The 26,882-nt window shown below is 38.6% G+C and overlaps 1 protein-coding gene across 22 annotated transcripts in view; it reads left to right on the top strand.

Moving 5' to 3' along the window:
* The window catches only part of CAMTA1 (calmodulin binding transcription activator 1), a 1,311,517-nt gene that overhangs the window by 1,279,491 nt on the left and 5,144 nt on the right, over positions 1–26,882 (top strand). For 18 of the 22 annotated variants that reach the window (XM_043992683.1, XM_043992681.1, XM_043992676.1 and 15 more), the window contains 10 exons: positions 946–1,261; positions 1,677–2,200; positions 7,508–7,695; positions 8,871–9,117; positions 11,916–11,987; positions 14,261–14,281; positions 15,769–15,962; positions 16,895–16,969; positions 20,767–20,797; positions 24,831–24,856. In XM_043992683.1, coding sequence (XP_043848618.1) covers positions 946–1,261; positions 1,677–2,200; positions 7,508–7,695; positions 8,871–9,117; positions 11,916–11,987; positions 14,261–14,281; positions 15,769–15,962; positions 16,895–16,969; positions 20,767–20,797; positions 24,831–24,856 — 1,694 coding nt within the window. The remainder of the gene's footprint in view (positions 1–945; positions 1,262–1,676; positions 2,201–7,507; positions 7,696–8,870; positions 9,118–11,915; positions 11,988–14,260; positions 14,282–15,768; positions 15,963–16,894; positions 16,970–20,766; positions 20,798–24,830; positions 24,857–26,882) is intronic. The other 4 variants (XM_043992682.1, XM_043992678.1, XM_043992680.1 and 1 more) reach the window with 3 other exon arrangements.

The raw sequence follows: 26,882 nt of genomic DNA, 5'->3' as shown, positions 1-26,882 counted from the left end.
TTGAATAAAATAAAAAATTGAAAGAAAGTGAAAAATAGCCTACTTCCGTCTGTGTTCCATCAATACCAGTTCTTTCTTTGGAGGTGGAGAGTGTGTTTCATCAACAGTCCTTTGGGATTGTCTTGGATCCTTGTATTGCTAAGAATAGTTAAGTCATTTCCAGTTCTTCATCAAACAATATTGCTGTCTCTGTGTACAACATTCTCCTGGTTCTGCTCACTTCACTATACATCAGTTCATACAAGTCTTTCCAGGCCATTTTGAAACCCTCCTGCTTGTCATTTCTTAGAGCACAATAATATTCCATCACCATCACACACCACAGCTTGTTTAGCCATTCCCCAATTGATGAGCATCCCTTTGGTTTCCAATTCTTAGCCAACACAAAAAGAGCTGCTATAAATATTTTTGTACAAATAACCTAGCAGTGCTGGATCAAAGAGTATGCACAGTTCTATAGCCCTTTGGGTATAATTCCAAATTGCTCTCCTAAAATGGTTGGATCTCTTCACAACTCCAGCAATAGTGGATTAGCATCCTGGTTTTCACATATCCCCTCCAACATTCAATATTTTCCTTTTTTGTTATATTTGCCACTCTTATAGGTGTGAGGTGATACCTCAGAGTTGTTTTAATTTGCATTTCTCTGATCAATAGTGATCTAACGTGAATTTCTTAATAATGGGCTTTTCTTAATTTGGAAGTGGGAATTGCCAAGTTCCACACCATTACATTTCATTCATATATGGCATTTATTTAAATTATTTTTAATGCTTCCATTTTATGTAATCCCATTAAGTTTGGCATTAATCGAAAAAACAATTCTCGGAAATTTGAGAGCACTTTGGAGTTAATGAGGGCATCTGGCCAACCTGTTGACTAAAAGTAAAACAAGTTTCAGAAAGCTATCTGAAAAGGTATCCTTCTTGTCACTTTACCTTTTAGATGTGGGCATGTGCCCTAGGACATATGGATGCTGCTGTTGTGCTATACAAATGGGACCGTCGAGCTATTTCTATTCCTGACTCACTGGGAAGGCTGCCTCTGTCAATTGCCCGGTCCCGAGGTCACGTGAAATTGGCAGAATGTCTGGAGCAGCTGCAGAGAGATGAGCAGGTTCAGCTCGGACAGAACCCCAGAATCCATTGCCCTCCAAGTGGAGAATCCAACACAGACAGCTGGATAGCCCAATGGCATGGCGAAAACATCACCTCTTCAGAGTCACAAAAAGGAATCACTGTCATTGCAAGTACAAATCCAGGTAAAAAACCAAACTGAAATAATCACATCTTCGGGATTCTATTATTAATGCTCAGACTTTACTATGGTTTTTATTTTCTCTTGAAGTTTACTTGAAAAAACAACATGTGTCACTCATGTAGAGCCATTTCCTTTGCTGACTTTGCTTGTCCCTTTAGCTCTAGGAGCACCAGCTGCTCCCTCTTTACTCCCCCCACAAAATGTACAAAAGATAACAGGAAGTTTATGCACCTGCAGGAAATTCAAGTTTCCCAGAGGAGAATTGTCTAAGTATGGAGTATATAGTTTAAAATGTTTAAATACTCGGGATAAGATTTTGAGTACTGACTTTGAGCTTTGTCTCCCAAGTGCTTATTACTCTATGGGAGTTCTTGTTCCATCACTGCTCCTGACTGCCCTTTCTGCTTTCCTTACAGAGCTGAGAAGACCTAGGTCTGAGCCCTCTAATTACTATAGCAGTGAGAGCCACAAAGATTATCCTGCTCCCAAAAAGCATAAGTTGAACCCTGAATACTTCCAGCCGAGACAGGAGAAACTGCTCTCCACTGCACTGAGTCTAGAACAACCAAGTATCAGAAAGCAGAGCCCCAGTTCCAAGCAATGTGTCTCTGAGACAATCAGCCCCACTGAAGGAATAAGGGATTATAGCCGGGAAGTCTCCCCTCACACTCCAGAGGCTGCAGGATTCCGAGGCTCTGGAGCTCCGCCTGGAGTAAAGTGGAACTCCAAAGACCTTTACATTGGTGTGTCTGCAGTGCAGGTAACAGGAAGCCAGAAGGGAGCCAGCCTAGGCAAGGACCCAGCACCACCTCGTCTTCGCCCACGAGAACAGATGAGTGTCCTCATGATGGCGGACAGAGAGATGGTAGATGCTGAGTTATTGTCATACCGAGACAATGTTGAGAATGAGGCTTGCTTGCAACACATGGATGACTTACAGGTCAGTAATTCTGACAGAGACCTGTTGAGGTGAGGACACGGGTTCCTAGGCTGGAAGGGAATCCCAGAAACAGAGACTTGGAAGGTTCCTTGGTGGCCTTCCATTCCCACTCATCCATAAAAGGAATGAATCTTCCCTATCAGATCCATAAGTAGGTGTCTGACCTTTGGTGGGAAGGGGACACCACCTACCTCTCAGGCAGTCCACCCACTTTTGAATCGCTCTAATTGTCAGCAAGTTTTTTCTGACCTCGAACCTAAGACTAGCCACTTTGCAACTTTCAGTCATTGTCCCAGTCCTGTCCTCTAGAGACAAACAGAACATATCCAATTTCTTCTCCCTTGGAGGGCAGCTATCTTGTCCCCTTCACCCCCAAGTCTTTTCTTCTCCAGCTAAACATTCCCAGCTCCTCGAAGGCCCTTCACCATCCTGATTGTCCCCTCATCAGCTTATCGGTCCTTCTTAAACCACGATGCCCAGAACTGAACACAATACTCCAGATGGGGGTCTGAAATATTACTGCCCTATCGAGTCATTCTGTCTCAACCCCATCATTTTACAGCTAAGGACGAAACAGGTTAAATGGTTTGCCCAAGGTCACTTGTGGCAGCACTAGAATTCAAACCCAGGACCTCTGACTCTACATCCAAAACATTCATGCTTTCCTTGATGGAACATCAGTTTCCATAGATCATGAGATTTTTCTAGACAGTGAAGTGCTAAGAAGTCAGACTGGCCTGTATGCACAAGAACATTCTTTTAGTATCTTCTTTGGTTCATAAAATAGATTTCATTTTGTTGATGAGATACTACACCTATTTCAGTGAATCAAATATTGTGAATAGGGTCCAATTGCCACTAACCTAGACCTCAGAAAGATATCTCTTCCTCTCTGAATAAACTCCTCAATACCTTTCATGAGCATACAGCTATCTTCTACCTTAGTCCTGAAAAGGTGTTCCAGGTTGGTCCCAGGTAGGCTATTAAAAGAAAGATCCACCATAGCTGATTCCACAATAGAAAGTATTAGTTACTTTATGGTTGTGGACCTAAGATATAGATATAGATATAGATATTCAGTCATATATATATATATATATTCTAGCCATTATAAAAGGAGAAAGATCTGGTGATATACTGGGGTTTGGGTTTTTTTTGTTTTGGGGGGTTTTTTGTGGGGCAACAGGGGTTAAGTGACTTGCCCAGGGCCACACAGCTAGTAAGTGTAAAGAGTGAGGCTGGATTTGAACTCAGGTCTTCCTGAATTCAGGGCTGGTGCTTTATCTACTGCGCCACCTAGCTGCCCCCAAGATCTGGTGATATACTAGAAGAATATTGGCCCCAGACTGTCAAGGCTAAAGTACAAAACTATAGCCCCAGTGGTGACTCCCTCCCTGATACCAAATCACAGGCATATTGAGAGTACTTTTGGTATACAAAATATTCTCTTATGGATTCATGGAATGTGAACTGAAATTAACCCACAGTTGGGCTACCTAAATAGATTTTCAGCTTCTTAAAGCACAGTATCTAAGAAGATAATAGTGATAGATAATTTTCTAAGGTTTTCCAAATTTCCTTGTATTTAAATTTTTAACTGTAATGTTGTTAAAAGGTACTTTAAGTAATATGAGTAAAACAACCACAATTCAAAGTTAACGAAGCTTCTTGGTGAGGTCACATGGGAGGACTATCCTATTGAGCTCTATAAAACATTAGTCACTTGACTGAAATCCACTCAACATTTTGGGCTTATTTTGCTGGCCAAGTTATTTTTCCCTCTTAATGGCAGTCTTACAGTCTCCTGTGTGTATATTAGGAAGAATGATGCTCTCTACCTAGAAGTTAATGGTTATATTATTTGCCAAGTGCCTTGGCCTCTTTGGGGGAGAGGTGCTATATAAATTCATAGTATTATCATGCCGTTGTTGTTAGTCCCAGGGAGTATATTTTCAGGCTGGATGTAATGTGATATTAGGCTATTAAATAAGGCTTCCATAGCTAGAGGATATCATTATCTTATTCTTGTTACACCACACCTCATTATAATGCTACATTTTATATTTTTTTGCTTATACAGAAAAAGACTTTGAAATACAAGGTTGTGGATTTTCTATTTATGGGAAAGTTTATTTCAGAAACACCTCTTAAATTCTGGATCATTCATTCAGTACATAATGATGCTTCTTTCCCTCTTCTAGTCCCAAATCAGAGTAACTTGAGCCTACATTCTGATAATATATGACTTCTGAGTGGTAGTGGACAGTGGCAGTCAGAAGAGGTTTGTTTTTTTTTAACATTATGAATATTTACAACATTTTCTCTGTCTGCTCATCTAAGGAGCTTAGAACATTCTGAACTGATTTTCACTAGATTATTACTAAAAAAAAATCATGAAGAATGAATTAGGACTGCCACCTAATTTCTCCATCTGTAGCAAAATTTATCAGATTTTGCCCATCCTTAGAGAGATGGTAGAAAGATTCAAAGTGCCAGAGGAATCCAGAGGGTAGGTACTAAGAGACTTTGCTAATGAAGATCTGTAGTACCACCTTTTAAGACAAGAAGACATTAACAGTCTAAGGACTAAACCCATTAAGCAGCTAATAAGATCTGCAACATTTTCCTGTTACGTTCAAGGACCCTGTGAAGAGCAAAAGAAAACAGCCCCCGAGCCAGTACAGACGTGCAGTTCAGTGGAAATAAGGGAGACTGATTGTACTGTTCTTTCTGAACAATCTCAAGAAACCAAATATATATGTTGGTGTCTATAAAATACACAGATCCCCAACAAAGTGGTGTGGAGCTTAAGTGCAGATGACCAAGAGTCTGAAGTGTATCTTCGAATGTTCTGAAGGCAAATACTAACAGCCCGAAGAAGTGGGTGTTGTATATATCCTTTCCAACCTCCATAAGCAGCTCAGCTGCAGACCTTCGGAATCCTCAGAGAACGATATTTTTTGGGAAAATGTAACAGCATATGAACTGGAGGACAAAACTTCTTATTCTTATGTCATATAAAGAAAATAAGGTTGGAAAATTTTGTTGGAACATTGGAAGAATGGGTTGGGTTTTTTTATTAGGACCTCTTCACAAAATATCTTTGCTTCAACCTGCCTTCAACAAATCTTTGTAGCTGTTTCATCCCATAATTCTCCATATACCCTCTATTCCAGCCAAGCTAGACTACTTACTATGTTTGGAACATGCTCCACATTTTCCTTTCTCCCTGCCTTTATTTACACTCTTCTCTCTGCGTAGAGTGAATTCTCTTCCACTCCCTCATTTCTGCATGTTTAAATTCTACCTATCCTTAAATGTCCCAGATTCCTACCGCCTTGCCAATATGTAGTCCCTGATGTCCTCAATGAAAAGAAATAGCTCCTTCCTCTAAACTCACATAGCCCTTTGTTGGTACCTTTCATGTCACTTACTAGATTCAACTTTGTGTTAAAGTCACTTGTGTAAATGATATTTCTGTTAGATGATAAACTCCCTGAAAGAAGAGAACATATCTTATTCACCTTTGTATCACCCTCAGTACGCAACACAGTACCTTGAGATAGTTAGTATGCTATCAACTGTCTCAATGAATCAATCAATGATATCACTTAAATTTGTGTTGCCTTTCATAGTTGAGGATTCAGTGGGATTGAAGAAAGTAGTGTAGTTTTTGTTGTTATTGTTCAGTCGTGTCCAATCTTTCATGACCCCATTTAGGGTTTTCTTAGCAATTTCTTGGTTTTCTTGGGGTGATTTGCCATTTCCTTCTCCAGTTCATTTTACAGATGAAGAAACTGAGGCAAACAGGGTAAGTGACTTGCCTAGGGTTACACAGCTAGTAAAAGTCTGAGGCTGGATTTGAACTCAAGAAGATGAGTCTTCCTGACTCCAGGCCTGACTCTATCTACTTCACCATCTGACTGCCCCCACTATCTCTTATATTAGGCAGCTAGTCAAAACAGTGAATAGATTGCTGGGCCTAAAGTCAGGGAGACCTAGTTCAAATCCTGCCTCAGACACTTACTTGATGGGTGACCAAAGGCAAGTCACTTAAGTTTGCATCAGTTTCCTCAACTGTAAAATGGGGGTAATACATAACACCTACTTCCCAAGGTTGTTGTGAGCATGAAATGATATAATAATTACAAAGTGCTCAGTACAGGGGTCGCACATAGTAAACACTTAATAAATACTTGTTTCCCTCCTAGGAGACAAAATAGATATAAGCATTTGCCCTACTATCAAGGTGTTCATTGCTTTTCAGAAATTCTTATTTTGCTGAGTCAATATATCAAGTCCCTGTGGTTTTACACCTATAGGAATTCCTTTCACCTACATCATAATTTGGTCTCAGGGAGTTGCCAGAGGCTCAGGAAGTTGAGTGGTTTGACAACCATCACACACCTCATAAGCGCTGGTGGTAGGATTTTAACTGAAATGTTTCAAGACTACAAGCTCCACATTCTTTCCAATATCCCACTATGACACTTTCTTATATTGATATTTTTGTAAATTAGACAAAATAGTAACCTCAGAAATGACTGAAAATCATCAGCATATTCCGGAAATTTCATTTTCTTTAACAAAATGTTCATCAGCTTGCAAAAAACTGTGAGGATTTTTTTTTTTTTAGTTATAAAACAAACATAGGGGCAGCTAGGTGGCGCAGTGGATAGAGCACTGGCCCTGGAGTCAGGAGTACCTGAGTTCAAATCTGGCAATCTGGCCTCAGACACTTAACACTTACTAGCTGTGTGACCCTGGGCAAGTCACTTAATCCCAATTGCCTCACTAAAAAAAATAAAAAATAAAAAATAAAACAAACATAGTAGTTAACATCTATAACCTGGAAAGTTTCTAATTGTAGCTTAATGAGAAAAGGAAAGGAAGTAGTGACAGATAATAAAAATTTCCTTTTTGAGTCAAGCCACTAGGTTAATATTGTTAGCAGGTTTTTTCTAGCATACCCCAACCTGAATCAGAGTAAGGAATTTTACAACCCACAATAGGGTAGCTGTGTCTACGTTCTTAAGCCCAACCAATAAGGTTGATTCTGAGGATAGAAGAGCAAGAGTTCTTAGAAAAAGACCTTGTCTCAAAGATGGAAACCTCAAGATGGGAATATAATTAGAGATTTTGAACTGAGACCTATAATCTTGAAGTGAGAACCCAGGGTCTCTGCACATTCAAAATAATGCTCATAATCCTTGTAAAATGACTATATAACCATAGGACTAGAAAGATGGGAAAAAATGGATAAGTTCATTGAATCGAGATGTGAGACCCTTCTTTTCTTCTTCCAAGGTAAATATGATGACCTTGGCAGAACACATTATTGAGGCAACACCTGACCGGATCAAGAGAGAGAATTTTGTGCCCTTGGAGCCCACGGCAGTGGAGAGGACAGATGCTGCAGCCATTAGCAGCACAATGAGCTGGCTGGCCAGTTACCTTGCTGATGTCGATCATCTACCAAGTGCTGCACAGATCAGGTTAGTGAAATTCCCCAGATAACTAACATTCAGCAGATTTATATATCTAAATGGTGGTGGTATGGTTTATTGGGGCAGTTTCAATCTGCTCTCTTGATTCTGTGAATCAAGGAAAGGCCAAAAAATAGCATTGGAACAAATTCAGAGAAGAGCTTTTAAAGCGTTAGGGACCCATCTTCAAACTCAGCTCAAGTCCCACCCACTTTGTGAAAGAAGTCTTGTCCAAATATTCCATCTCACATAGATCATTCCCTTCTATGAACTCCCAGTCTATGAGCCCAGAAGTGCTGCCCCCATACATACTAACTGTATGACCATGAGCAAGGAACTTCACTCAATGTGCCCAGGCTATGCTTTGTAAGTTACCAACAAATGGCCTAATTATAGTGGTATAGCAAGTTTTCACATTGGGAGCTCTCTGCACCCATGAAATCACAGGTTGGCCCCACCTCAAGCTCCAATAATACTCCATGGGGGGGGCAGCTAGGTGGCGCAGTGGATATAGCACCGGCCCTGGAGTCAGGAGTACCTGAGTTCAAATCCGGCCTCAGACACTTAACACTTACTAGCTGTGTGACCCTGGGCAAGTCACTTAACCCCAATTGCCTCACTAAAAAAAAAAAAAAAAATACTCTATAGGGGCAGCTAGGTGGTGCAGTGGATAAAGCACTAGCCCTGGATTCAGGAGGACCTGAGTTCATATCTGACCTCAGACACTTGATACTTATTAGCTATGTGACACTGGGCAAGTCACTTAACCCTCATTGCCCTGTAAAATAAATAAATAAATAATGCTCTATAGCTCATTTTGATACTTCATCTTTTTCACGTTCATTTTTCCCCAAACTCAATTGTAAGCTTCTTGAGGGCTAGAGCTATGTTTTATACTTGTATGTATCTACCATACACCTTACACAGAGTCCAGCACATAATCCATGCTCAGTAAATATCTGTTGAGTCAAACTGCCAAGACAGTTAAAAAACCAGGTACATACTTAACCATTAATCTATGCTACTGCAGAAAATTAAGCATATTTCTGAATCTGCAATGTTTTTACACTCTATGCAGTTTTGAGAAAGAAACTTCTTTCCTTCATATTCTGTCCTGTCCATTAAAATTTATTTAACAAGGTCACAACTAACTAATTAATTCTGGTTGTCTATCTTTTTTTCAGAACTCTATATAATGAGCCCCTGACCCCTTCTTCTAACACCAGCTTGAGCCCTGTAGGCTCACCAAACAGTGAAATGGCATTTGAGAAACCAAGCCTTCCCTCAGCGGCAGACTGGTCTGAGTTCCTGAGCGCATCCACCAGTGAAAAGGTAGAAACTGAGTTTGCTCAGTTAACTCTGTCTGATCACGAACAGAGGGAACTCTATGAAGCTGCCAAACTTGTCCAGACAGCATTCAGAAAATACAAGGTAAGAGTCTTCAGTCAGCTGATGGCATCCATTCAGGGGTTCCCTCCAACAATGCAGTTAATGTCCCTAACCTGCCTACCCCTCTTGTGTGACTCTTGTCCATTTCCTCCCATAAATCTAGCAGAAAGGGTCCACCTGATGTGTGGGTAGGCTTCCTGGATTTCTTCTAACACCGAGGGGCCCACTGGAGCCCGCTGGATGTCCATCTGTCATCCTTCATCCTCTTTACACAATCAACCTATCTCCTCTTCCTTTCACTAGCATTATGTGGCAGTCTGTTCAGATCAACAATGGCATTCTGTGTCATCAACTCATTTCTAGTTGTCCAATGACTTTTATTCCATGTGTTTCTGCTACATTGACATGAAAACTAATCACCAAATGGAAAAAAAGGATTAATTCCTTAAGGTCAAGGCTGAAGGGAATCAAAACAAGCATTTACTTTTGTGCATCCTTTCTTAAGTGAAAGAAATATTGCATTTTTCTCTCCTCTAACTCTTCCAAAATAATATTTTTAGATCCATGGTGTAAAAATTTTCAAATGTCATTGATCTGAATCACAGCAGACAATTGCCACAGCATCCCCATTATTTTGTCTGTTGTTAACAATAATAGACATAGCTGTGTGACCTTGGGAAAGTCACTTAACCTTCATTGCCCCACAAAAAAAAAACAAACAAAAATAATAGGACATATACTAACAGATGAGAATGTGCTTATATATAAATGACTCAATACTCCAAAACATCTAGAAAAGGGTAACCAGGATGGCAAAGGGCCTCAAGGTCATACCATATGAGGATCAGCTACAAGAACTAGGGCTGATTAGCCTAGAGAAGACAAGATTTATGGGGGATATTTGATAAAATGACTCATGTGGCTAGGTGGCTCAATGGATAGAGCACTGGGCCTGGAGTCAGGAAGACCTGAGTTAAAATTTAGCCCCAGACACTCACTAACTATGTGACCCTGGGCAAGTCACTTAACCTCTATTTGCCTTAATCCATTGGAGAAAGAAATGGCAAGCCATTCTATTTTCTTTGCCAAGAAAACCCCTTATGGGTCACAAAGAATCAGATACAACTAAACAACTGAAAAACAATGACAATAACTAATGCTACTATTTTGGAGAAGATAAGAGAGGTGTAGACTAGACAATAATAGTTGGATAAATTCAAAGCTGGCTAAATGGCAGGTCTCAAAGAGTAATTACCAGTGATTAAATATCAGTGTGGCAAGAGGTCTCTAGTAGAATGCCCCAGCGATCTGTACTTATTTAGTGCACTTACTTAGATAGTATCCATGGCTATCTTCAGTTGTCCTGATATGTATTTTGCCACTGGACTCAGATGGTTCTAGAGGAGAGAGTAAGGTTGGTGACTTTACACAGCCCTCCCTCACTTAAATCCTATTGAGTATAAGTCATGACATTACCCTGATGTCATGGTCTTCTTCAAAAACAAAGGACAAGGGGGCAACTAGGTGGCACAGTGGATAAAGCACTGGCCCTGAATTTGGGAGGACCTGAGTTCAAACCCAGCCTCAGACACTTGACACTTACTATCTGTGTGACCCTGGGCAAGTCACTTAACCCTCATTGCCCCCAGGGGAAAAAAAGAATGAAGGACAAACAACAACAACAAGGACGATGACTACAACAACAATTTAGATAGTACACTTATCAAATCTGCTGATGATGCAAATCTGAACGGAATGCCTTGTTAGCTGAATCATGCTACAAAAAGATAATCTAAAACATTAGGTTGAATCTAATGAGATCACATTCAATAAGAATAAGTGTAAAGTCCTACACTTGTGTTCAAAAAATTAACCCCACAAGTACAGAATGTGGGAGGCATGGTTATAGAGCAGCTTATCTGAAAAAGATATAGGGCTTTTAGGAGACTGCAACTCAACATGAGTCAGCAGCTTAATGTGACAACCAAAGAAAGCTAATTCAGTCTTGGACCACATTAGGAGAAGTGGGAGTTGATAGGCCCTGTGTACTGTGCCCTAGTCAGACTACATCTGGAGTATGCACTGAATTTGGGTCACTACAGTATAAGAAAGCCATTGATAGTCTGGAGAGGAGGACAAAGACAACCAGGAAGTTGAAAGGTTTTGAGTCTACATCATATGAGAATAGGTTGAAGAAGCTGGGAATATTTAGACAAGGGAAAAGGAGGCAGATGAGCAACATCCCAGTTGTCGTCAGGTATCTGAATAACTGCCATGTGAAAGAGGGATTGGACTTGTGCTACCTGGCTTGCGGGAGCAGAAGATCCAGGAGCAATGGATGGGAGTTGCAAAGACACGAATTTGGGCTTGAAGTCAGAAAATGTTTCCTCACAGTTAGTGCTATGCAAATATAGGATGGTGGTAGACTCCCCTTTCCATGGAGGTCTTTAAACAATGATGAATGACTGCTAAGTATGCTATGGTAAAGATTCATTTCATGTATGGAAAACAACAGATGCCCACTGAGGTATCTTCCAGCTCTCAGACTCTGTGGATGTCATGTGGAAGGATTAGACTTGTTTTTTGTTACTCATCCCCAGCAGGCAGAAACAGAAGGAATGAGCAGAAGAGGCAGATTCAGGCTTGGTTTTCCTTATTTATGTTTAGAATGAATTTTCTAAACATTCAATAACCCAGGATCCAAGTTTATACTGGGGTTTAATTAGTTTGAGTAATAGTCTTACATAATTTTCAAGAGACTGAGAAGATGACATTTCTAGATTTTTTTCCTATTCAAATGAAGTCATTACTATTTCCTTTTTTTTCTCCTTATATTTTAGGGTCGCCCCTTACAGGAACAGCAGGAAGTTGCTGCTGCTGTCATTCAACGTTGTTACAGAAAATACAAACAGGTAAACAAGCTTTGCTTCATAAAAGGAAATAACACTTCACTAAAAGCACCACCAGGTTGCTAAGGACTCGTGTGTGACTTTGGCAAGTCAGCACTATTTCCAAAACTTATAAAAGATATTTCATTTGTATTATCTTGATAGATAACAAGGGAGAAATATCTGAAAGAAATAAAAATGACCCATCTCTAGACAAACTCTTATGTCTCAAAAGGATTTTAGTCCAAATGTATCACCCTTTTAAAATAAAATCACCTCCTTTGAAGCATCATCTTAACACTAAAAAATTGTATAATTTTGTTTGAAGCAACAGAGAGGCACTTATATTTTAATTTTGCTTATAAACTCTCACTAATAAAAAAGCAAATAACTGCCTATAAACAATTCTGAACTCTGATTTATATGTTTTTAAAAAGCATCCTTGGTTACTCCATTAAATATAGAGGCTAATAATGCCTGCAGCCTCACAAGAACAGACTGATGACCAAAAAAACTTAAATTGCCTTCATTTGTTTCCTTAGATAAAAGATGTAAGCTGAATATTAAATAATATGGATTTTAAAAATCCAGCTTCCAAATCATCCAAAGGAAAAAGCCCTTTCAACTCTGCATCATGCCTTTCCACAAAAAAGGTCACCCTAAGTTAAACTGAATACAAAGTTCTGCTTTAGATCCTTCAAATCGATCAATCCATCAAATCTAATTTCTATCGTCAAGGACCTTTTGCCTAAAAAATAGCCACAAGGAAATGGAGTAGAGTACCAGCTCTAAACATTTGTTACTTCATTTGATGATCTGCTGGATTATGATGGATGTTTCAAATAAATCAAGTGATGGATGGTTCAGATTGAATACCATACATAATAATATGATACATAATATACATGATACTATAAATAATTGAATACTATATAGTATGAATCGTAAGCACTATCAACTTATCCATAAACCTTTGAATCTTCTCTAGTAATTTGTTTTTTCCTACCCTTTCTGTAAGATAAACAAAACCTTTCTGATGATGGAGACCTTCTTCACATCCCAAAATACAAACACAGTCATCCAAAATGAATGTTCCAACTCAGTCTGAGAGAATGTATTCTAGTCAAGAAAAGTGGTTACTATAGCCACTCAACTCTCGTGTCACTAAGATCAGAGAACTTCCATTGCCAAATATCTGAAGACCTGAAAATAGACAGGCAGGAAATAGATCATCTTTTGCTCACAAAATCTGTGTTCCTTTTCCAGCTCTCTACAGTATTCGTAAGAGAAGGTATAATTAGCCATACTTAACTCCTTTCCCAAACAGAAAAGATACCCTTCCTGTATTATCAATTAGTGCTCTTTGAAATGTTAAGGCATCTTATTAAACCAAAAGAAGACAGTTAACTCTAGATCACATGAGGCATAATTTATTTTTAACTTGTCCCTGAGAAATGATACAAGAGCCTGGATTATCTGAAGTCCATACCAATTTTTTTTAAGCTACGAACTTAATGCTTTTTAATTTTAAAATTGCCTTTTAAACTACTCTGTGACCTTTGAAGCACATAGTTAAAACTCAATAAGTTATCTGTTGAATTGCATAAACACCAGACCTTTTATGATTAGCTAGGTAGTTTGAAATACAAAAATATTTTTTAGTTATGATTCCAAGTTCTTGTGAAATTCAGTATATTTAGTGGAGAGAAGAGTATTTTATAGGTCTGTGGTTTGGTCAGGTCTTTACTTTATTTCTAGGTAAAGAAAAATCCTAGGTTTTATAACAAATCGACATAGAAACTTGGTTTTATGCTCTCTTGTTATGAATCATGGCTTCAGTTTCCAATAGGAGCTACTTTAGTCTCATGTCCTAGGGCCAAGACTTTGTTAGAAGGAGAAAAAAAAAAACCAAAACCCTCCCCAGGCAATATCCAGCTGAGCTCATGATCCCAGGAAATGAAGGCTTATTGTGTAAACGCTGACACCACAGTACCTGTAGTTCAGCAGCATGGAGGCTGCATTCTTTCTTGTGTTGCAGGTGGGTTCACCAGCATAGAGCAGCTGACACTCACAAAGCTGGACATCTGGAATGACATCAAAAGCATTTATTTTAAAATATAAGCTTTTTTAGATACCCCTACCCCAAAAAAAATGCTCTGAGAAATCTGTCTACAACCTTAGACATTAATGGGGTCAGGTTAAATTAATTTTTGTTGGTAGCTTTATTGGTTCTGTTTTTTTTCCTTTATAATTCACGGATCTAACATTAATCTTGTATTTTCTGTTTCTCCCCCAAGCTGACATGGATAGCCTTGAAGGTAACGAATAAACACAAATAACGCTTCCAACCATTCCACCAGAATCAAAAACTTCACACTCATTATCAGCTACAGACAAAGTAGTTCCTTAGATGAACTAAGATAGCAGCATCCAATACCAGGGAGGACTCTATAGTGTGCTCATACCACCCTACATCAGAGACACCTAACAGCAGTGAACAGCCTTTCTGAGTGTTCACTGTGTTGGAGTGATTTTTGATTTAATAGAGAGGGGTGGGAGGGAGGTTTTATTAGCCAGTCTCAGAACACAAGAGACCATTATTATCAACTAGGTGAGCCATTAAGGGTTTACCTCATTAGTTCATTAGATAAATACCCTAACGGGCCCCTTATGGTTCTGAAAATACAAAGTATATGGAGCAAAGTGTGGTCCGAATAGCATAAATTCTAGGGTATAAAATGGTCTTCACTAAAAGAGACTGAACAAGGAGAGTATACCATAGGTTATAGCTAGGGTTGGAAAAGATCCTCTTAAAATAATTCTCTCTCCGACATTTCTTAAAAAAAAAGTTTCCTTCCATTTCACCTCATAATTCCAGAAGGAGTCTAACTACAGGATATAAATTTATTTTCCTTTCAGTGGCAAAGTGTATTCTGGTAGGAAAGGGGCATTATCATGGCCTTTCTGCAGAGGTCCTTTTTGGTAAAAGAGCTTTGGACATGGCTTTCTTGAAAAAATGGGAACTCGGGAATATTCAGAGGTGGCCATTCAAGAGAAGAAAACACCAGTCTTGGGATATCCTAGCCTTTTCCCTTGTGGGCACGAGTAGGCAGGATGAGAAAAAGGCCAATGTTTGGCTCCTATGCTGGATCCCTATGGCCCCATCTCCTGTGATTATCTCCCAGGCTGTCCTGCCTTATTGCTTCACCATCATCTTGCTATTTGGGGTATTAATCATTGCAGGTGGAAACAGCTTTATTGAAGGTGTCAGCGTTTCATGATAATCCTTGTATCTGGGAACTTGTGACTCAGCCAATTAAGTTCCCTATGGATAGAGAATTAGAAACAAAGTGTTGATTACAAAGCAGATTGTATGTGTTTTATAAGATGGGACGCACATGGGAAAGGTTTGGTTTAAATTCCACAAATGATTTATAAACTTATCCAACATCCAGGATTTTTCTAAGTGTCATATTTCTTTTTAAAAAAAATTCCCAAGTCTTTAAGCCTGCTGCTGTGTAAAAATACTATTAAAGAATATTTTGGTATTTGTGGAGGGAGAACACAATTAAAGCAGTACATTGCCTGAGCTGGAATTTGTATTACATTTTACATTTTTGGAAAGGTAGGTGAAAAGATCTCTAGTAGCAATGATGAACTGCCAAAAGACTACATTGCAATATGAAAAGAGAGCTTCTCCTTTCACTAAGAGTATGTTCCAAAGAAACAAGGCTCCTCTATCAGTATGGGAAAACTTGTACTTCTCTTGTTGTTACTACTTAGCTTGTTCTTGTCTCCTCTGCAGTATGCACTTTACAAAAAGATGACACAGGCTGCCATCCTTATCCAGAGCAAATTCCGAAGCTATTATGAGCAGAAAAAATTCCAGCAGAGCAGACGTGCTGCTGTGCTGATCCAACAGTACTACCGGAGCTACAAGGAATGTGGCAAAAGAAAGCAAAGTCGCCGAGCAGCTGCCATTGTACAACAGAAGCTCAGGTGGGTTGAATAAAGTTGTGAAGGTGCCATCACTGAACAGAAGGGGACACAGACTCCAGTGAGTAAAGAAGCCAATGCCCTGAGCTGGCCTGTGCTATATTCAAAGCTCATTTCCTACTTTTAGGTAATTGTGTGTGGACTGTAGGTCTCATGTGCAGTCTCCAAAATTATCTGGATGACTCCATATTGTGATTTCAGAGTTGGAGTCTGAAAGACAGGAACAAAGTTTGTGCCTGAAAAGATAGGAGTATAAAATATTGCGTTCTAGGGTTTGAGTAAACTTTGGTAACATGTCCAGTACAGACAAACTATTGATTAGTCCAATGATAACTTGAGAAACTGTGACTATTTTCTAAAAAACAGATTAATATTTTAAAGAACCAGAAAAAACAAAGGAATTTCAAACTTGAGGAAATCCATTTTTAACCTAAGGAACCACACACCTCAGCAAATTCCAGTTAAATGACAGACTAAAACATTTTAAAACAAACTATTTAAAATACAGTTTTATATAAACCATTTAAAATGGAAAAAAATGGAATAATGTATATATTTTCATTGTAAAGGAGAAATTATACCCTCCAATACAATGAGAAAATAATAAAAATAGTTAACATTGGGGCAGCTAGGTGGCGCAGTGGATAGAGCACCAGCCCTGGAGTCAGGAGTACCTGAGTTCAAATCCGGCCTCAGACACTTAACACTTACTAGCTGTGTGACCCTGGGCAAGTCACTTAACCCCAACTGCCTCACTTAAAAAAAAATAGTTAACATTAATGGAGTGCTTACTACGTGCAAGGCATTGAGAAGTACTTTACAATTAGTATTTTACAATTAGTGCTTTTATGCACTAATGCTGACCTATTTTAAACAAGCCTTATAACTCGACAGTATGCTTTCTATGACAGTAATATGAGCTTTTTTTTTTCCAGGAGCAGTCTGCTAACCAAGAAGCAGGATCAAGCTGCTCGTAAGATAATGAGGTTTCTACGCCGCTGTCGCCACAGGTACATTAGTCCCCGTGTATATATTTTACCCATCAAAAATAACAAAAGACTTAGTCTTTCTCAAACAAGCTTACAGCATTGACACAAGGCTAATTATCCCAGTAAATTACTAAGACAAACATCTTCCAAAAGACTGGAATAACAGAACCATCTAAAGTAGGGAAGAATAAGTGAAATGTGATAACTGAAAGGTAGGAAAATAAAATCTACTTGTCATATATAGCCTTTTGCTGCTTGTATTGGATATAAGGAGCTTTCTGCTTGAGCCAAACTAACGATTCAAAGTTTCCATTTAACCCTTTGTTCTGCACTGCTCATGTCCTCCATTTACACCTAAACTAATTTTACTCTCTGAACTGTGCACCAAAGTAGAAAACAGGTGGATTTCTCAAATCTCCAAGGAAATGATTCCATTAAAGATTTCCATTATAGAACAGTTTCTGTGAAATAGTTGATGTACTGTTGCCCTCTGCTGGAAAGAATGTTTGATTTGCTCTTGGTCAAAGTTGATTTTCTGATGGGCCTGGGAGAAACGACATCAAACCAAACAGGGAGGTAAGAAGCACAGCTTGGATTATTAGAACATTCTTAACCACTGGGAGGAAAACTGGTATAATGGGCTACTGTGCTCCCAACAAACCAGGGAGAATAAATAGCCCATCTTGTATAGCAGTTTCTTTTTATTTCTCCAAATCTAGAGCTTTCTTGAGGGCTAGGCATATGTTTATACCTAGAAGAAATGCTTCATTTTACTTCCTTTACATAATATTACTTTTGAGGTCTTATTCCTGATAGATACTAATGTCTTAGAACCAATCTGAGATCAGTAGTTTAGTGGCTCTATCTTAGGCATAGGTGTGTATTCGGCTTTTCTCACATAGAAGTATTTCTCAGAATATCTGAATCTTGGTTTTCCTATGGTTTATAAGTCAATCTTTCTGAAGGCACTTAGGTCTCTTCTTAACATGTATTAATGTAAAATTTGTTCTCTGTCATTCAGTGGTTGGGGGTTTTTCCTATTATTTTCTATATAGCATAATTGATACATTGAGTTATGTGTTAAGGGCTAAAATTCTAGCTAAACTGTCTAAAATATCTAATGAGTGGTCGCCAATAAATTATAACCTTTAGCAAGAGTTAGACTTTTAAGCATTTATTAAGGAGAATAAGAGTTTGGTAAAGAGAGAAGAAAAGGCCTAGATTCCTATCTATTAAAGGGAGAGCACATTTCTAGCTCCCCTCTCCACCAGTGTCCTCAGGAAAGAGAGCGAGAGTGAGCGCCAGTCTCTTCCTTCCTCCTCCCACTAGTCCGCGTCACTTCCTGATGCCAAAGAAAAGACTCCTGGTCTTGCCCTCAAAGACCTTCGTTTCATGGGCGGAACTCTTCTACAGTAAGTCTCCAGCAGGTGGCATCATTCCAATCGTTACATATGAGACGTCCAGATGAAAGAATAATAGAAATAACAAGGCACTAATGACAATCCTCTGAAATGAAGAAAATCTAGAAATGATCTTTTAAAGAATCATACCTTAAGACTAAGTGTAACCATAAAGTAAAGAGACTTTGGTTACATCCCCCACACACACACACACAAATTTCATTAGTTTATAATTATACCATAGATATAGCATTCTTTTTTTTGCAGGGCAATGGGGGTTAAGTGACTTGCCCAGAGTCACACAGCTAGTAAGTGTCAAGTGTCTGAGGTCAGATTTGAACTCAGGTACTCCTGAATCCAGGGCCGGTGCTTTATCCACTGCACCACCTAGCCACCCCAGATATATCATTCTTAATGGTATTCCTAACCAAAAAGGATAACATATTTTCTTTGTTTAATGAAAATACCAAGGTCTTCCATGTTTGGACCCTTTATAGTTGCTACCTGTAATGTAGCCAATCCACTTGAGGCATGGGGGGAGAGGTTCAATAGGCAGTAAGCATCTTAGAATTATATGCTCACTTCTTGCATGTGACTACTAAATATCTGAGTCAGATGCAATTTTTAAAAATTACTTTAATACAACAATCAGAATTTTCATGTTCTGAATTTGCACTTTCCCATCATTTAATCCATCTTTATCCCTTAAAAATCAGCATAGATGGGGCAGCTAGGTGGCGCAGTAGATAGAGCACCGGCCTTGGAGTCAGGAGTACCTGAGTTCAAATCCGGCCTCAGACACTTGACACTTGCTAGCTGTGTGACCCTGGGCAAGTCACTTAACCCCAATTGCCTCACTAAAAAAAAAAAAATCAGCACAGTTGATCCTTCTTCATTAAAGATCACAAATCAAGATTTAATCACGTCCCTCATTCAGGTTCCATTCTACCAACCCCACCTCCTTGACCTGGACCTTAGTAAGTTGAGTGACTCTGATGTCAGAAAACAAATTAAATGGTAGAGTAAATAAGAGTACTGGGCTTGGATTCAGGAAGACCTGAGTTTAAATCTTGACTCAGTCACTTAATACAGCCCAGTGCCCCTGGGAAGTCACTTAACCTTTCTCAGTCTCAGTTTCCTTATCTGTAAAATGAAAGAGTTGGACTTGATGGCCTCTAAAATCCTCTTCCAGCTTTTAATAGATCATTTTATGGTCTATAGTGGCTTTAAAAATGGAAAGGCTGCATCCAAAGTTGTAGGAAGAATGCCGCCCCCCCCTTCCCTCTTTCTTGCTTTCTTTCTCTCTCTCTCTCTGCTTTTAGAGTTATCTTTTTTTTTTTTTTTTAGAAAGGTAAGATGTCATAGTGACTAGAGAGCCAGTCTTAGATCTAGGAAGTTCTGGGTACAAATCCTTCCTCTGACCCATGCTGGCTGGGTGATGCTGACTAAGGGAATTACTCTCTCAGCGCCTACCCTGGTAACTCTCTAAGATTGTAAATTGAAGAGAAGGTACTGATGTTCATTGGTGGAGGCAATTTCTTCAGCCAGGCCATCCAGGCTTAAACCAAAGAAATCACAGGTTCAGTCCCCATTCTTTTCCGTATACAAATAAGAAAGAATTCCACAGTGTTTTTATCTCCTTTGTGTTCACACCTTAACTTGTAATAATGTCACAGGAAATCTATTTATCATGAGAAAGTAAATATAACCTGCTCTGTGTTCTAAACGTCTGTTCTCTGTTTAGAATGGGACATGAGAAAGCCATTCAAATAATCCCCAAACCTGTGTTGTTTGTCATATTTCATGCTGCTCCTGGAATTTAATTTGTGCCACTCTTTTAATGGTCCAGATATTACTTATTTAGAGTCAAGAAAAATTGGAATCAATTTTAACAGCCCATGAAATACAAATAAAATCAATACTCATGCCCCATTCATAATGATTCCTAAAATCTGGAGAAATCTCCAAAATCTATCAAACCCATTATTGGAAGTCGAATTTAAAATGTTTGTTCCTCCTTGGTTACAGAGTCATTTCATATATTTTAGTCGATAGTTGGTTAAAAAAAAAATTCTTCCTGAACCAGAGAACAACCTGACACTACAAAAGAAAAAGACAGAAGGACTTCAATAATTTCATGACCTTAAGAAGCAGTAGTCCTTTCCTATTTCTAGTGAATTCCGCTAGCTCCGTTTTCCTTAAACCCTAATGTACACTGACTAAAACATATTTCATCCAGCTTTTTTTTAAAGCACTTGAAGAATTTCCACCTCATTCTCATTCCTGCCACCATTTCCCCTTTTTTCCTCCCCAGAAAACAAAGCCAATTGGTCTTCTGTCTAACTAAAGCTATTTGTAAGGTTTCTGTTATGACATTTGTATGCTAATAGCTGTTTGGTATTGTTTTACTGTCTAAAGCCCTCTGGCGGACCATAGGCTGTACAAAAGGGTGAGTTTAGCTGCCTGCTAGCCAGTTTCTCTCTTCCATTTTAAATACTTTGCTTTCTGCTTGCTTGCATGGGGCTGCAGCCTAGGTATGCTAGTAAGTTTCACATCAATTAATTATATGAAATGAGATCAAATAACAACTAACCCTACTGCAATGACTAACACTGCTGTTTTATACAACAGGAAAAAAAATCACATGCAGTAGATAATTATAAATGCATGAAAACATATGTAGGACCTTCTTTCTGAAGCCACTGCTGGGCATGCTTAGAAAGTGGTGGGAGGAACCTTCAGTATAAAAATGGCTGATGTTACCAGTTTGGAACTTGAATGGGTCTGCACTAAAACAAAAGAAAAGGAATAAAAAGCACTAAGAGAGTAATATTTTGTTATGATAACTTTAATTGTCACCTGAACATATTTAGTAAACCTAGTAATTTCTCAGGAACCTCTAAAGCAAGAAGTTACTTTGGGGCAACTAGGTCATTTTTCTGTTGACTTATTATTCAGAATTATTCTGGCCAAAATAAGTCCTCCCCATTCGATGGCTTATCAAGTTGCATTTTCTAAATGTCTCCTTTCTCTGCCATTTGAGGTGAGTCAATACACCTAACTTAGCTGCCTTTTCTTGTTTACAAAGTCAAAAATGAACTAAACCTCCAGCCTTTAAATCAAAAAACTGAACTAAGTGAATATCACATATGAAAAAGTTGACTAACTATGCCCCACATAACCGAATTCCTACACTGAACCAAGGAGGATAAACACCAATAAAGTTTCTATTTTTAACGAACTATGTAATAGACAGGATTAGTTATGGAGAGAAGGGGCAATTGTTTCAAAGTCACTATCACCAATGTTCCTGAAATGCTGGATGGCAATGCAGAGTCTTTTTTCTAAGGGTGCTCAGCGAGGTAAATGAATATGATGTGACATGAATTTTATTAAATACTTAGTAGAGGTCAACAAAAGTTGACCTGCATTTCATTTCCCATTAGAAGACTGGTTTTACTCCTTGGGCAGGTCATCTTTCCCCACTAGGCCTCAGTTACCTACCTGCAGTAGGTCACCCCTGAGGCCCCTTACAGCCCCAAGGCCCAGGATCCCATGATTAACTTGATAAATGAAATTATTCTTACCTATTACCTACAGAGAAACAGATAAGATTTAAAATATCAAAGTGGAATTCTATCAACTAGCTACATTTTTTTCTTTCCTCAAATTAAGCCATTTCTCTAGTCATTTATAAACTTATTGCCCATCCCAGGAATTATCATTAAGTTTATAAATCCTTTGAGACAAGGTCTATTTCAACCAGGCTGGAAGTATACAGGCCTTCCCCAGGAGCAGAGATTACAGCTAGTGCCACCACACCCAAATATATCTGAGATTTTTAAATTTGTAATTTACATTCCTTTGTTCACAAAATTCTGACTAAAATTCAGTTAAATTAGGCATACTGAGATGCTACAAGGTCTGAGGGAACTAAAACTTCGTCCAAAGTATATTTTCCTGAACTTCAGGTAAATAAACAAACTGTCCAAGTAATGTCAATTTAATGTTGTTAAATTTTTGTTTCTGGGAGTGTAGTAGTGGTGTCATCACATAAATTCTGGGGTCTCTTGAGAAGTGAAGTCCCAAGCCACAGCTTTTGTGAAATTGATTGATAACTGTTCAGTACTGATAAGCATTTATTTTAGCCCTCCCCTTTATACCCAAAAGTCTCCTCATATATTTAGATATTCAGAATAACTGGGATATGAGAAATTATTTTTAGAAATATGAACTTTATATATGTTTATAATCATACAAATTAACTCTTATGTTGACTATTTTAGATCAGTTCAGAATTGGGATGTTTCAGATTATGTGTAGAAAAGCGGGCTTACTATAAATTAGAGAAGAAAAATAAAAGTGATATTTCCCCCTCCCATGTTGTTCTATCCTACACACACACACACAGAAGACATGCATGCTCCAGTATTCGACTGAATGAATACCAACAAGAACTTGTATCTTGCATGGTACATGCAATTAAAATAGCCTGCTATGAGGAGTCAGCATCTTAATACAGTGGTTGCTTTGCATTTTTGAAGCTTGCTGGTCTCTGGTATGTTAACTCTCTTTAAGAATGAATATTCTAGATATGATTATCAATATCGATGAAAGATCCTTCCATAGTTTCTTTAGTGCCTGCTGCATTCTGTTGTGAGTTCCAGAAACACTCATGCATGGTAACTTGGAGTTTCATAGCATCATGCCTTGGAATCCTTAGGTAGTTTAATAGATAGGAGTAGAGGAGATCTTAGTATTCAGATACCTTCTAGAATAGTAATCTTCGCCTAAGCACGTAAGTTGAGGAATAACTTACATTGAAGGCTTGGACTGGTTACCACTGAGATCTCCTCTCTCCTTGATCACAGCAGGCTAGATGGTCTTGCTAACAGTTCCCAGGTCAGAACTACAGTTGTAGGCAGGGCATTCTGTGTCAAGGATTCATATCTCTGGAGTTTTCATCTGAAAATAGAGTTTGTAAAATCTGCCTATTACTAGAAATAGAATTTTGACAAACTGAAAAATAATATGAAAGATGCAATGTCAGAGTATTTGACTGACAGACCATTTCAGACTGTGCTGTTGACAGAACCTACCTATAAAAGATAGTCCCTGACCATCATCAGAATGCCCACCACCATAGCTCCAAGAAGGCTAAGTTTAAAAGCATGGAACCTCCAGAAAAGAATCCTATTTTCATCCTAAGTCTTTAGTCTTCAGATGGGAAGGTTAAGAAAACACAACAAATACTTTCTAGTCTGGCCCTATTTTACTCAGCCTTCCCTTTCAATGGCTCAGTTTCCAAATTAATTAACCAGTGACTCAAAATTAGGTTTCTAATAGGGAAACGATTTTTTATTAATATCTGATTTAGAGGCTAAACTGATAAATTAAGAATTGAACTTTATTGTTAGGGTTTTTTTAAGTTTATCTTAGAAATTATGCTAAATTAAGTAAATTCTTTTAAGCAGGAAGTATAGGATTGGGGCAAGAGTTACCTAAAGGGATTGTAGATGTCTATGAGACCACTTAGTTAAATTTTAGGTACCTTATTCCAATTTTTTAAAAGTCACTAATTCAGAGACCCATAGCAGGAAGAAATAAGATTCCCCTTCTAGTGGGGGAAATAATAGTAAATAAGCTACATTACACAGCCATCTTTATCCTGAACGTATTGAGGCTGCAGTTGGCCTGGAAAAATAATCATCTCTCCTTTTTTAGAGAGAGAAATCATTTCCCTATTCCTTTTCCTTCCAACACATATCCCTTCAGAAATTTCTCTGGTATTAGCAAGTACTTACAGGAAAACAACCTTAAAGACCACTTTTTCTGAAAAGCAATTACCAAACCAGTTCCTGTCTTCCCTTAATATTTTAGCAACAGGGATTACAGGATTATTTGAACCAACCCTGTGAACTGTTAGCCTAGTTATCCTGATGGATTTTCAACAAAGGTGGGTCCAAAATTCCAAAAGGACCATACACAGCAAGTACCAGCAACAGGTTGCAGCAGGGGGCGGGGTGGAGATTGAAATGCATTTTGATCGTGGTTTTAAAAACACCAAAGCTTTCCCTGTGTTTGACCTTGGTTCTGAAAATGTATCTATCTATGCCAGATGCTGCCATCCACTATGGTAAGTATTTACTTCTGCACTCAACCTAGTCAGAGAAACCATCTGAAACATCCTCAGGAAGGCATTCCCCAAACCCATTTAACTTATGCATCCATTTCTCTCTGTGACAGTTTCTTAACAATACCCGTAAAAATACGCAATGAGACGAGTAAACAGTATTCTAAGCTGACATATCAGTTATGTCACCATTTTTCCCATAGTTACATTTGGGATATAACAAGAGGCACATTAACAGATTCTCAGTGGCCCAACTTACTGAATAAAGAGCAAGAATTGAATGTGGGATGTGTCATCATGGGTGCAATTAAGATCTCCAAAGTAATTTTGTTTCGCTTACCTCTTGCAGGGACTGAATATTTTTGGAACACAGAGGTGTGTGTTAAATTGCAGACAGCATGCTCTGGGGTGTCATTCTTATTGGGCCTTTCTGTCTTTTTTTTGCAACCCAAATGAGATTTCTGGAAAATGGCAAGATCTCCCTTTTCCTAAATTTCCCACAAGCCATTTCAGCTCTAAGAGCAAAGGTAACTGACCAGAAAGCCACGTATGGCTGCCCTACATATACTGACGTCCAGCATTGCGAGAACCTATCTGCTGAAACTCACTGACTCATTAAACATTTCTCTGGCTGAGCATTACTGAGTAGATATAATGAAGCAGCTTTGCCTTATGCTTAAACCATGAAGCCATTGTTTGCTCCAAGTTTCTTAACTGGGCCTTCTCCATTTGTTCATAAGTATCATTGGACGTCTGACGGAAGTAACACCACGTGGGCTTTTTGCTGGCTTTCAGTGCTGTTGCTTACTACATCACCTCAGTACATTATGATGCAACATTGTCGGATGAGACTGTGACAAAATGCCAATGGCGTGATCATTTTCAAGTTTAGAACACTTGAGAAGTTTGAGAAAATGGTTACAGCTACAAAAGTCTTGCTGTCCTAAGCCATCACCTCAACTCAAAGCTGGCATGATGGGGCAAGGGTCAAAAAGCTTACAAAGGGTAGGCTCTCATGCCTGGTTCAGCTGTTATGCTGTTTGCAATAGTACAGTTCAGAAAAGTAACCCATGTTGTCTTTAACCTGTACATTGCCATGTACCTGCAGAGACTACTATTTTATTGTAATGTTCAAGATCTTGAGGAAGGCTACATTACACAGGAGTACTGTTGGTTCTGTTTTGACAATGTCTGCTGGAATGCAGTTGTTTAAACCACAATGGGCTCTATTTCTGTAAATGAATTGGGACATCTGGCGCGTTAATAAGTCTTTCATAAGGGGCATTGGCCCATAACAAGCCTATTTACAGTGGTAATTTCCCGCTGGAACATTTAGATGATTAGTTACAAAGTAGAAAAATCTAGGCAAAATTTTGTTTTTGTCTATTTGGTGCACTTTGACTGACATTTCCCCATCTAATTGGCTGGTTGTTTTGATGTCATATGGACACATCACTAGAGAAAACCAAAAACAGCAATATGTAAAAACTTAGACCAAAATTAAGCTCCTGTTTAGTGAGCTCTTTAAGAAAATGTAGTTTGAGTTATAAATGCCTATTGGAAATCTAAAGACTTTGGTAAATTTAGTCAATACCCTATGTTAACATAGTTACTCTTCCTAAAGTCCCTTGAAACCTATTTTAGCTTCACCTACATCCAGAACAACTCTTTAGATGTAGGCCAAGGATCAAATGTTCTAAACTACTTTAGGAATAAGTTGAACAGTTTTTAAAGATAATTCAAAAAATTTACTCTGTTACTCATAAAACTATAACTCAAAATATTTTAGAAAAAAAAAATATGGGATAGAAAAGGACCAAATTTTTTTCATTCTATAGCACCTATTCTAACAATCCACTTTTCCAAAGTCACCTAGAGAAGATTCCCCGATTAGCCAATTTAGAGGTACGTGAGGGAAGCCAAAATATCACAGCCCTGTTGTAAATTTTCATAATGTCTTTGCTTTGTAGTTCCTTATCCAGTCTACCCCTCTGTTGGGAAAGGAGTGTGGCATGGTGGAAAGGCCACTGCACTTGGAACCAGGAGACCTGGATTTGAATTCTGGTTATGACATTTACTCAATGTGTGACTATGAGTCACCCTCCCTAAGCCTCAGTTTCTTCATCTGTAATAATGGAGTCAGTATATGTACTACCTCCCAGGATGGTTACAATGAAGCATTTTATACAGCTTTAAGAGTTATACAAATGTGAGATCACAAGTCACAAACCAAATTAAATATCCTGTGATTTCCAAAGAACTCGGTAGTCACCAGTTTCAAAATCTGAGCAGGATGTGTAGGGTGTTCTTGTACTAGGCAAATCCAAGTCTTCCATTTATTTATTTAACTCTATTTCAGTACTTAAGGATTTACAATCTTATCAATGTGGATACTTTGTCC

Source organism: Dromiciops gliroides, chromosome 3 (assembly GCF_019393635.1).
Source record: "Dromiciops gliroides isolate mDroGli1 chromosome 3, mDroGli1.pri, whole genome shotgun sequence".
NCBI classification, from domain to species: Eukaryota; Metazoa; Chordata; class Mammalia; order Microbiotheria; family Microbiotheriidae; genus Dromiciops; species Dromiciops gliroides.
Note: the sequence above shows the minus strand (reverse complement) of the source record. Positions and strands in the feature narration are given on the sequence as shown.